This window comes from Rutilus rutilus, assembly GCF_951802725.1.
Source record: "Rutilus rutilus genome assembly, chromosome: 8".
In the NCBI taxonomy this organism is placed as follows: Eukaryota; Metazoa; Chordata; class Actinopteri; order Cypriniformes; family Leuciscidae; genus Rutilus; species Rutilus rutilus.
The window spans coordinates 5155723-5168243 of record NC_140222.1 but is presented as its reverse complement, the minus strand read 5'-3'; the positions used below and the strand labels follow the sequence as shown (position 1 = coordinate 5168243).

General features: G+C 43.7%; 1 protein-coding gene across 7 annotated transcripts in view; it reads left to right on the top strand.

Moving 5' to 3' along the window:
* Positions 1–12521, top strand: part of ptprsa (protein tyrosine phosphatase receptor type Sa) — a 212311-nt gene that overhangs the window by 80268 nt on the left and 119522 nt on the right. For all 7 annotated transcript variants that reach the window (XM_084415711.1, XM_084415709.1, XM_084415710.1 and 4 more), the window contains one exon: positions 11335–11503. In XM_084415711.1, the coding sequence (XP_084271837.1) occupies positions 11419–11503 (85 nt within the window). In that variant the 5' untranslated portion in view covers positions 11335–11418. The remainder of the gene's footprint in view (positions 1–11334; positions 11504–12521) is intronic.

Here is a 12521-nt window from a genome sequence, read left to right as displayed (position 1 = left end):
AAGGATGAATTAAACTGATCAAAAGTGACAGTAAAGATTCTATTTCAAATAAATGCTGTTTCTATTCATCAAAGAATACAGAAAACCAGTTTTCAACATTGATAATAATAATGAATGTTTCTTGAGCATCAAATCATCATATTAGAGTGATATCTGGAGGATCATGTGACACTGAAGACTGGAGTAATGATGCTGAACACTCAGCTTTGATCACAGGAATAAATTACAGCCTTGGTGAGCATAAAAGACTTCTTTTAAAAACATTATAAATCGTACCGATCCCAAACTTGTGCACGGCAGTGAGTGTACGTCTCCTAACGGGGAGTGCAGGAATGCTGCGTGTTTAAAAAAAGGGCTTTTACCAGCTGCTTGACCTCTCACCTTTGATCCCTCCTGCAGATCTTCAGTTGTCCGAAGAGGTAACTTTGGTTTTTTTTTTGGGCTGGCAAGGGAAGGATTTGTTGGGCATTGATTGAGGCATTTCTGATTCAACTCTGTGTTAGCGCTAAGCCTCGGAGAACACTGCACGTCCTTCATGGTCTGTTTGTAAGGTCAAACTCCAACAATCACCTAGTGTTTCGATGCCTGTTTATGAGTGGTACTTTCATATGCAGACAGCGTAGTCTCTGTTTCCTCAATGGCTCGTCAGGGACTCTCAGGCTGCCCAAGTTGAGGATAACTACCCCTCTACCCCATTCCTAGTGGGTATGTGGGGTCACCTGACCTTTGACCCCTACTCTTGCTCTACAATTCCTCCCTTGTTGCAGCATCTCAGAAGCCCAGTCAGCGAGAATGGCAAAGCGGGATTGTGGTAGAGTTCCCGGGACTCTGTTTGCCCTTCCTCCTCGCAGCTTGTATAATAGCCGTAAAAAGTGGCCAGTTGTTATTCTCAAACTGGGCTGGAGAGAGGTGACAGACAGGAGACACAAACCCAAACCTGGCCATCTGTTTTCTGTCTCCAACACATCTCACTCGCGTTCTCTCGGTTCAGCAGGCTGAGGGGAGGGAACCGCATCTACTCAGCCCAGTCATGAACCCTGGGACACTTACCTCACTCGCACATATTCGCGTCTGCCTCGGTGCATTTTCTCCCGAGGCTCCAGTCGCGGTCATAATGTGATTATACACTCCTGCACCCACTCACCACAGCGCTGTCATGTAATTACAGTGGTGAGGAGTCAACGTGCTTCAGCAAAATGGTTTTATTATGGTGAGTAAAGGGGTGAAAAAAGCTGAATTCCCCATTTGTTGCCACGGCCACCATTAGCGTGCTACTCCTCGCAAATTCGGAGCCCCGTCGAGTGAAGCATGTATAAACAAGGTGATGATTTGACCCCGGGGTTGTTAATTAGCACAATGAAGTTATTTCAGTTAATGGGACTGGGGGGTGGGGCGCTGGCATCCTTCAGGAAAGAGCTCTTAATCTGAACAGCTCCACTTGTGTAGTTCAGGTGCCATTTGTGCAAAATACAAACCCGACTACCTCTCGACACAGAGCAGGTTTGCTGTTATGGTGCTGCTAACCTAGCATTTACACACAACAAAACTACCTGTGTCGTTCAGTTCAGTGCCCAAAAACCAGGAAGCACTGAATCCCACCATCAATGCGAGACAGGAGAATGCATTCATGTTGAAATTCAATGGTTCCTACCACGAGAGCAGGATGTTTTCTGCAGCGTAAAGCACTAACATCTTGCCTGCGGCAGTGTGGTTACACCTAGTCTAAATAGATGCACAGTTCTGAAATGCTAATGCAGCCCGTCCACCCCACCTCGGGCTTCGCCGCCAATAACAGTAAATGGCAGCATAATTGTCCACCTTTGAAAGGAACCATCCCATCCTCCTGAGCAGCTGCCGAATCATAGGTTGCCAGGTTCCCAAATAACAATTTATTTACATTGAATTGAATGATTCCATATGGCAATTCCTTAGCATCTATGCGTAGCTGCTATTTACCCATCTAAGAAAACTATTCCAATTTCCAGGGGGCACCTGCGCTTAATGTAATTTTATTCCTCACTGGGGTCCCGAATATGAATACACGCCGATATTTCCGCCTAGGGTGGCCCTTGAAAAGCTCTTACTTGAGTCTTAAAGGGCAAGAATTGCATGTAGATGGCTTGGCAAGAATCCAGAACCTAACGTCATTCTTCTTTCAAGGACTAATGCAGATCAGAGCCAGGCCAGGTTTGTAATTAAATTGCCTTTTCTGATGTCAAAGACTCAATGACCTGTCTTTTAGACAATATGTCCTACACTGAAAATGAATAATATCCCACTGCTTAACAATGCTTGTCTCTCCAAAGCAGTCCACTGATCGGGGGAAATTAAAGGGGGAAATTAAAGTCAAAATTAAGTATGTGTTCTGAGTTTGTCACACCACAGAAAAATTTATTATTAGCCACCCAGCCAAATTTGAATGGTAAAAAAATCTGCCAAGTAAAGAAAATAAGCTATCAAAATGAGCAGTATTCTGCTCTCAAACGCTGGGGGCGTGTCCGCTGGCTGCGCTGAAACCACACCCACTCGCGGGACAGCTGCTGCCGCCTCACTCGACTGTCACCGCTACAGCTTAATTGGTTTTACAAAGCCATACATGTTTGAGCCTCCAGAGCCAGAATAAGAAAGTTTATAAAATGCGAATGTGATGCGAATGTGCTCTAGTTATATTGTTAGGGGCGGGGCCAGCCTCAGCGGCTCCAGTGCGCCATCGACAGTAGGGGCGGGGCCAGGAGCTCAGCGGCTCCAGTGCGTCATCGACAGTAGGGGCGGGGCCAGGAGCTCAGCGGCTCCAGTGCGTCATCGACAGTAGGGGCGGGGCCAGGAGCTCAGCGGCTCCAGTGCGTCATCGACAGTAGGGGCGGGGCCAGGAGCTCAGCGGCTCCAGTGCGTCATCGACAGTAGGGGCGGGGCCAGGAGCTCAGCGGCTCCAGTGCGTCATCGACAGTAGGGGCGGGGCCAGGAGCTCAGCGGCTCCAGTGCGTCATCGACAGTAGGGGCGGGGCCAGGAGCTCAGCGGCTCCAGTGCGCCATCGACAGTAGGGGCGGGGCCAGGAGCTCAGCGGCTCCAGTGCGTCATCGACAGTAGGGGCGGGGCCAGGAGCTCAGCGGCTCCAGTGCGTCATCGACAGTAGGGGCGGGGCCAGGAGCTCAGCGGCTCCAGTGCGTCATCGCCCAAAAAATCCTGAACACAGCAATGGTGAAAAACTGTTTAACGGTCTAACCCCACAATTCAGTACTTCACAGTTCACAGTCTTTATAATGTGTTTTAGCAATACATTTCTAACATTTCTAATGTGTTTAGAATTGTATTTTTAGAATTGCCTTTACAGGGACTGTGCTGTGTTGACAAATTTCCTCAGTTTGGATGGGACACATTGAAGGTTTGGCGTTTTAGTTCACGAAACACGACTTGCTACTTGCTATTGCTAATCGGTTGCAGGTAGCAGTGAGGGGAGGGGACACTATCACTATAGAGAGAATTTTATGATTCAAAAATGTGCACATGACTGTCACGTTTAAATGTGAATATCTTCTAAAGGATTATTTTATCCCTGTTTAGGAGTTAGCATGTAGACGTTGGCGTCAAAGCTAAGAAATAAGAAGTAAAATCCACAAAGCTTTGACTTCATGCGAGTGCCGTGTTTGACTGCATTGCAGCATGTCTGTTCCTCTCACAGAAGTGAAAGGACTCTTGGATTTATCTCCCTGAATGCGCAAAGGTCAAACGTGCCACCTGGTTTTCTCAGAATGACATATCAGCGTGAAGCACCGCTCGCTTTGTTCTGATGCGCACACATACACTCCCCCCGTTCTGCTTGTACTCAAGACTCCAGAATTATGTAAGGGCTGTTCGGAGAGGATATAGGAGAAAGACGTATTCTTGGCAAAAGCCCCCTGCCTGGCTCTCTCGCCTGGTTTTTTACCCACGCCACTGTTCTGCATCTTAAGTGGAGACAGTGCGAATCCTGCGTGTGTTATTTTTCATCAAACATTTCATCTCGGCTCTACGGCACATCTGCAGCGCAGGGAAAAGCCGTAGATCATCTCGCTGCCACTGTAAACAAACACAAAGGCAGGAGGCTTTGGTCACAGAAGACGTTGCTGTCTTCTCTGTGTCTCTGTGGATTGCTGCCATGACGGCAATGGCAGGTGCGTGCCTTGAAATGAGAGGCAATCACCTGATAATGCTGTGATTGTTATGCATCTGTGTGGAGCATTAGAGAGAGAGGATAGAACTGGCAAAACATATTTACATAATTCTCCCACAAATACATGCAAATGCAAATGATTACTCAACATTGGCACTGTGTATGGCGAGGCTTTGCGATGAATCTCACAAAATCTGTCAAGAACATGTCCTATTTATTCTTGTCACAAGTCAAATTTAATCCTTAAAGGGGACCTATTATGCAAAAGTGACTTTTATATTCTTTTTGAGCATAATCATGTGTCCACAGTGTGTGCACACAACCACCCTATTGTGGTAAAAATCCGTCCTCTCTGTTTGTTTATTTCCCCATAAAAACGAGCCGGTAAGGAATGTGACGTCACATCAGAACAGGCCCCGCCCACAACTGGTGACGGGATAGCTTAGCTCCGCCCCTGAGCGGGCATTTAACAGCAGCATTCAAGTAAGAAATGTGTTCTTATTAAATCTACTAAAGTTATTCAACCAAGAGCATTGAGTGATTTTCTGTGTTTCCTTTGTTGTTTGATTTATATTAACAGCATATTCAACAGTAGTAATTGTGTATTATGCTGCTTTCACTTTAATACACAGATCTAACATACACATGCGATTTCGTTCCCCGCTGTTTACATTCACAGACATAACCGACTGCGTTTGTGAACTTTTTGAAATAACCTTGTGTGTATTTGACAGTTAAGCGCATTAAGACACGAATAAGAAGTTAGATTAATCCTCACGGGACGCTTCGTCTGTCATCCAGCTTTCTGTGCGCGTGCTTCGGGTGTGTGCGCTCAGAAAACCGTTTAAAATAATAAACTTTTATGATGACGAAGAACTGCAATGTCACGTGAGCCTGGCCACGAAAGAGATGAAAATCAAAACCAAACAGACGTTTACGTGTTTGGCAGAGTATCCGAGGCACGAGCTGTAAAGGCTCAGCAGCTCATTTGCATTTAAAGATACAGGCACGAAAATAGCATGTTTTTCCTTCCACTCAAACACGGGCCTTTACAACATGGTATAATAAACGATCTGTGGGGTATTTTGAACTGAAACTTCAGACACACATTCTGGGGAACCTGAGACTTATATTACATCTTGTAAAAAGGGGCAAAATCAAAAGAAGTCAATAAGACATTATATATCACACAGTGATTTAAGCAAACTTGGGTTTTTATCGTTTACTTTAATTGTCAACTGTACGCTCAGAACTGAAGAGAAAATGGTGGAGGGATTGTGAAAGCACCTCTGGCTGAATACGATAGTGTTTTTTTGCCGCTGGCCTTTCTTTGTGTGCAATTCAAAATGGCAGCTTGGACACCAAAGAGAGACACACACACGAACTCGAGCCACCTGGACTACACAGTCAAATCTGGCGCTGACATGAAAGCCAGATGTGTGTGTGCTCAAACTCTCTCACTTTACTGTGGCGGACAGACACATAAGTGTGTGTGACCGCAGGAGGGGAGTGTGTGTCCTTGATAATTGGACAGAATCAAGAGCCATTCAGAAGGGCCTCTGTTTAAAACGGTGCCTGTAGCATACGGAGGGAACGGCGCCATTACAAGGGACTCTTTAAGGGATATTACATTCGCTCGTAAATAGAAACGGCCGAGGCATTGTTTTATGAGATCCCTCTGAGGTCTTTTTGTCTTGAATCTGGTTTTAAACCATCACATTTTTAGTGCGTGTATAATCAGCCGGCCCATTTTATTAGTGAAAAATCCGGAGCCTGTGTTTCCCTTCCACTTTCCTTAGGTGGTGCGTACTGACATATTACTACTTTGCGCAAAATGATCACAGCGTGCATCTCTTTACCTAATGTAGAAGTGTAATTAGCATCTGCTGGCTTTGAATGCATGCGAAGAGTGTTAATTGGCCATCATGCTAACTTTGTCAAATAAATCTTTCTTTGTGGGCATACTAACATTCGTTGGCTTCGAATGCTGGCGGATTCCCTGTTGTTTCTTTTTAGTGAAAGAGGTTACATGAGAATTGCAGAAAAGCTGTAGTACATTATCTTTGCTTCACTTTGGGCTCTTTGGCCAATGTAGAAGTGTAATTAGCCTCAAATGCATGCACTCATGCGCTAATGCACACATTAACTTTGTGAAATAAATCTTTCTTTGTAGGCATGCTTACAGCATCAGTTGGTTTCTAAATCTGCGGATATTGTCGTCTAAGATATCTTTTGAGTCAAAGGTAACTAAAGAGGTTACAGGGAACGTTGCAGACAAGTTGTAGTGCGATGTCTTTTCAACACGCCCGGTTGCGCCGCTATCAGCGGTTTGATCTCTATATTGAGGAACGCTCTCTGGGGCGCTTAATTGGGAGTTTTAATTGGACGTTCGCCATGGTTTCTTCCTTCCATTTCCCTCACACAGACTCGCTGGGGACTCCAATCTGGCTTCCTCTTCTGATTACCCAGCTTTAAAAATCACACACTCTCACACACACACACACTATCGTCCTGCCAGTTGTTACGCAGCTGCATCTGTTTGTTTTCTAAGTGTCTTCGTCGACGTGCCCTGCTACTAGATTTTTGCATTCTTGCATCAATCTGCAAAAACCAGGACGTACTTCATGTACATGCACATAAACTCTGTCTCTCTGTCAGCGTTTCCCGGGAGGATAAACAGCACTGCGGATTTCATAATCATCACTCACGTTAATGCGAACGCATTTAATGCGGCACCGCAGCCATGGCTTGTACTTGGACGGTCCAAGTGTTCACGACTCTTTGCGACGTTCATTTAGAAGATGTTTTTATGTTGTGTCTGTAGATGCACTTCATTTTAACACGCCTATTATTTCTGCAAGCATTTTTTTTCTTGTACCCCAGTTTGATGGTTTCAAATGCCAGATCTTTCAATCTTTCTGTTGCCGTATCTCTCCGTTTCAGTTCTGAATCCAACATTATAAGCATTAATAATGCATGGAAACGTGCAGGATTAGGAAGCCAGCCAGTCATGAGCACAACCCTGATTACATCTGACTGCTGGTGCTCTCTATTGAAAAGGGAAAAACAATCATACAGCATATTGGCATTGGCCGGAGGTAGTGACGAACTGAATATTTAGGACCTGAGAAGGCATAAATGCAAGAAAGATACTCGACCGACTGTCAGTGATCTTCAGGCATCTCCTTGGCTCATAATGGCAAAATCCTGGATTATTTGCACGTTTCAAACACTGGTGTTAGTTTGGAGATTTGCAACACATTCCCGGTTTGTCAGCGAACGCATGCCAAAACACAACGGCAAGACGCAAAAGTTTATAGTGTTGCTGTGCGTGTAGCGTCGTTCCCCAACAAGTCCATAACATTCTCCTCTCCGTACAGCTCAATAATTCATACACACTGGTCCTTGTGCATATTGCATGATGGTGCGGTCGAAATGCGCCTCTTTTCCCAGCCCTTGAGGACTAGCCAAGGTGAGGAACATGAATCGAGAGCAGTCGATTCGAGGAACGCCTGTATTCTGTTGTGAATTTATTAGCAATCCTAACTCGGTTGCTTTATCATGGGGCCGAATATAGGTCATTAGCAGGGCTTGACATTAACACCCGCCAACCCGCCAAATGCGGGTGGATTTTGCTCGTGGCGGGTAACACAATCACTCCAACTAGCCACTTTGGCGGGTTGAATAATTGTAGTCTTTTCAAAAGGCATCTGAAATAAGTGTGACACCACGACACTAAAACTCCCATAGGGCTGTCAACGAATATTCTAAATTCGAATATATATTCGAATAGTTTTAAAAAAGAGAATTTCGAAGGTGAAAATGAATATTCGAATGTGAAAAAAAAAAAAAAAAAACGCCCGCGGTAGCAGAGGCGCGGCTGTCTGCTTTGCGAGTGGGCGCGCTGCCTGAGGGATCAGGGACAGTAACAGGAAGAAGCGTTAACGTTTAAACAGAAACATTACTAAAGTGTAGGCTACTGTACTGACTGAATAGATATCGCATGAATAAGGTAGGTTAGATACAGCAGTTTCATGCACTGCAGGCTTCCACTGGTTTGATTATTTACCGTTTCACGTCAAGGAAAAGTTCCATGTTTACCACAGCACAGCTCGCTCGGAGCGTTCAATGTCGGTTCTATATAGGCTACTGTAAAACTTCAATTAATGTTAATAATATTTGTTTCAATCACTGAATGAAGCCTGCTATATAAGAGTCGCGACCTTAAATTGCTTGCACAAAACTCTTGATCAGCACTCAACATTTGCTTATTGTTGTTGTACATTTAAACTGTTATGCACAGAGCGCGTGACGCCTCATTCGCGCCGCAAGACCTCCAGACGCGCGTAAACGCGTCTTTATTACACTCGCGCCAGACGCTCTATTCGCGTTTGGTGCTGAGGGTGAGGGCGAGAGAGAGAAAGAGTGCCTGCGAGTGAGCGAGCCAGAGTGAGTGAGGTCTGCGGTCTTGGCCATTAGTTGATTTACTTGTTTTCGTGTAGTAATACGTTGTCAAATATGTTTAAACTTAAATAAACTACCTATACAAGTAGTTATGTCTCTTTGTATTAATTTGTCCTGTAATTGACGTAATGCGCGTCATTGACAAAATGCGCAACCAGATGTTCGAATAGTTCGAATATAAGCTATGTGTTTTTTTTTAGAGGGAATATTCGAAGGTCATTTTTGAGCAATTTTGACAGCCCTAATGAGTATTGTCGCTAGTGACCGACAACAAAGAATCGAAGAGACAGCTAGCTGTCCTGCTGGAGTTATGTAGTATGCCGGTGGAGTGGCGACATATAATAGCCTACATGGTTTTATTTTAAAAAAGGAACTTTACACACAACCTTATCAGAGCTAATGATAATGACCTATTGTTATACATTTATGTAGTCTTGATTTGGGTGTGTACAGTGGTTTTACATTTAAAAGGGTTGTAAATCTAGTTCAAGTAAATTTTAGCACGCCATAGTCCACTTTTATCAGGTAATTTCACAACAACAAAAATGTGGCTAGTAAAAATGCTGTGTGGCTAGTAACTTTGGAAAACCACTAGCCACATTGGCTAGTGAGCAAAAAAGTTAATGTCAAGCCCTGGTCATTAGGATCCACTGTTGTCTTGTTGCGATGAAACTTCAAACCCTCACGCTCCAGACATGGTGAATGGGAGCTGCTTTAGGAGTGGGCCTTGGGCGGCCAGCGTCGTAAATCAGCACGGACATATTCCTCCTCTTTGTCTGGGTATGCCTGGCCTGCTTTGGCACTCTAGAATCGAATCCCTCGACTGACGCTTTCAATTGTTTATGTGGGGCGGAATTTGAAGTGTCTCCACGCAGGTTGACAGGAAACCCAAAGCCGACAAGCCAGCTGTCACTAGGTCCTCACTCGCGCATTATGACTTCCAGCCTCTCTGGAAACTTAACACGCTGCACTAGAAGAGCACACGTAGCGGTGCGGACTGACACGCGTGTGTATGTGATGACTGTGTTTTTGTGTTGAAGACACAAAGGACTTATTATTAAAGTTTGAAGTGTCTCACGTGCCCTCTGGGGAAACGAACAAGAGGGTCCTGTTGTGGTGCGTTACGTTGGCGCCCACAGTCGAGATCTTGGCTTTTTGTGAATTTTGACTGTTTGGGTTTCAGTGTTGATGAAGCGTTACTATGTAATGTCTGGGACTTCTCTGTGTTTTTTTGGAAGTTCCATTACATTTACAGTTACTATAAGTATTTTTTTTTATATATTGTATACAAAAAGGCCTAATGCAATAATACTTCAAACAGTATTATTATAATTGTATCTTATACCATCCATATTATATGAAATATTGTTAATATTTATTTTTATTAGGAATGCACAATGTGTCATGTCTGTGTCCATATTGGTTTCTGGCCATTCATCTGATTTATTGTTTGTTTATTTATTTTTAATTACTTAATTTAATTTATCTTTATTAATTATGCTTGCTAATTTACCTTATTTTTTATTTCAAATGACCTTTTCCATAATCTGACACTCACTTAAACATAAAAAAGTATTATATATTTTTCATATTGTACATTTATAATGTTGTGATGCCTAAATTCACTTGGAGCATTTAGTGTTTTATGTCTAATTTTATTTGGCCATTTATCAGTTCATTTTGTAGTTATAATATTTTATACAATATTATAAAATAATTGTTTTGCTTATTTTTATTAAGAATTCACAATATGTCAGCACTATGTCTATTACCATATTATTATTATCATCATTATTACATTTTTATTATTTATTCATATTGGCTGATATTGAATATTTTATTATACCTGTTCGTTTTTTTCTATTTTTACAGTTAAATTACTTTTGCCATCATTTGGCACTCTCTTTATTTAATCTTCAAAAAAAAAAAAAAAAAACTTTACTCAAGTTATTCTTTAATTTATTATTTAAAATAATTCACTTTTAGTGGTTGTGGTGGCTATTATTTCTAGTTGATTTTTTTAGGCATTTAGTATTGGCCATTTGCCGGTTCGTTTAGTAGTTACTCGACTCCACCAGAACCCGAAGGCACAGATTTAAAGAAGTGCCAGCTTGGACTCCGACTTGTTTGAACACCCTTATTGAGTCACACAGGCCTGGAGGTTCGTCTACAGAAGACACAGTCACTCTTTACAGTCTCAGTGCTTCATGTCAACATCTCTTTCATTCTCGACGTGAGCGAGTGCTTCCGAAAGCAACTACACGTGTTCGCGCGTCTCTTGCCATCTTGCCATCTGATGTTCTTGCCATCTTTAATTAAATGGTGTACAAGCACATTCGCCGGGTTTCCGCCCCGTCTGTGTGAGAGACAGCAACCCGTCGACTCCCGAGGCAAAGAGAGTGGTGACGGGGGGATTAATCGCAATTTGGCTAAAACAAAGAGACGCCGTCTGAAATATTGATGAGTGGCTTGGTAATTACAAGATTGGTGGATAAGTAAATAATGACTAGATCCAGTGATAAAGCCTGACTAATTATGAGTTGTGTAAAACTGAAATTGGGAGTCTCTGAACAGGCTCAGAGTGAACGTTCTGGTAAAGCTTGTGAATGAACTTTTGATGGTTGACTGGTGAAACTATGTTAACACGCTGGTGTTTATCTCGCCTGTCTGTCAGTGAATGCCAATGCTCATCAGGACTGTTCTGTTTTGTCTCCTCCAGAGTGCCAAACGTCCAGTGTGCCGACCCCTCGTCTCCAGCCTGTGGGGCCGCGGCTCTCCAGCCAGGTCAAAGGTCATCTGTGACATGATGCCAGCCGGCCACCTGCCCATCCTGCTCTCCCTGAGCGCCCTGCTGCTGTCTCCGCTGCTCACCGGCTCCTTGGCCTTATGTAAGCAAACTAAGATGAATCTCGAGCTTAAAAGTCAAGTCTCAGGTGTCTTAAAAGTCTATAAGTAATATCATTTTTCTCTCCCCCTCCCCCAAGTATTAAGAGTAAGTGCCATGCAAATATCAATGTAATTGGCTGAGGGCAGCCAATGTTGGGTCGACATTGACGTAGCACCAATGCAGGCCCACTATTGGCAGATTCAGTGGTTGAGGGCGGCCATTTTGGGTCAGCATAGACGCAGATCCAGTGGTTGAGGGCAGCCATTTTGGGTCAACATCGACGTACCATTGTAGGCCCACTATTGGCAGATTCAGTGGTTGAGGGTGGCCATTTTGGGTCAACATCGATATAGTACCATTGTAGGCACACTATTGGCAGATTCAGTGGTTGAGGACGGCCATTTTGGGTCAACATAGACGCAGATCCAGTGGTTGAGGGCAGCCAGTGTTGGTTCGACATCGACGAAGTACCATTGCATGGCCACAATTGGCAGATCCAGTGGTTGAGGGCAGCCATTTTGGGTCAGCATCGACATAGTACCATTGTAGGCCCACTATTGGCAGATCCAGTGGTTGAGGGCGGCCATTTTAAATCAACATCGACGTAGTGCCATTGCAGGCCTACTGTTGGCAGATCCAGTGGTTGAGGGCGACTATTTTGGGTCAACTACAACTACGACTAGTTCATCCATCCATTAAGTTGATTAAGAAATGAGGCTATTTTTGCCAGCATTAAGTTTCTGGCCTTATGTTTATGACTTTTTTTAAGGTTAAAACTATACTCAAGCTTTACATAACATTATGGATGGGTAACAATGATCAACTGGTTAACTAGCTGCCCAATAACCCGCTAGTCGATCAAAAAGTTGAACCCAAAACCAAGCTAATTAAAAAGGACCTCGATTTATCGATTAAAGCCAATTAATCAACTAGTTGTTCGGACGACCCACCGACCAATTTTTTGAAAGTTGAAAGTGTATAATTTTCACACAATTACAGTTTCAAGGCTGTTTCATAAT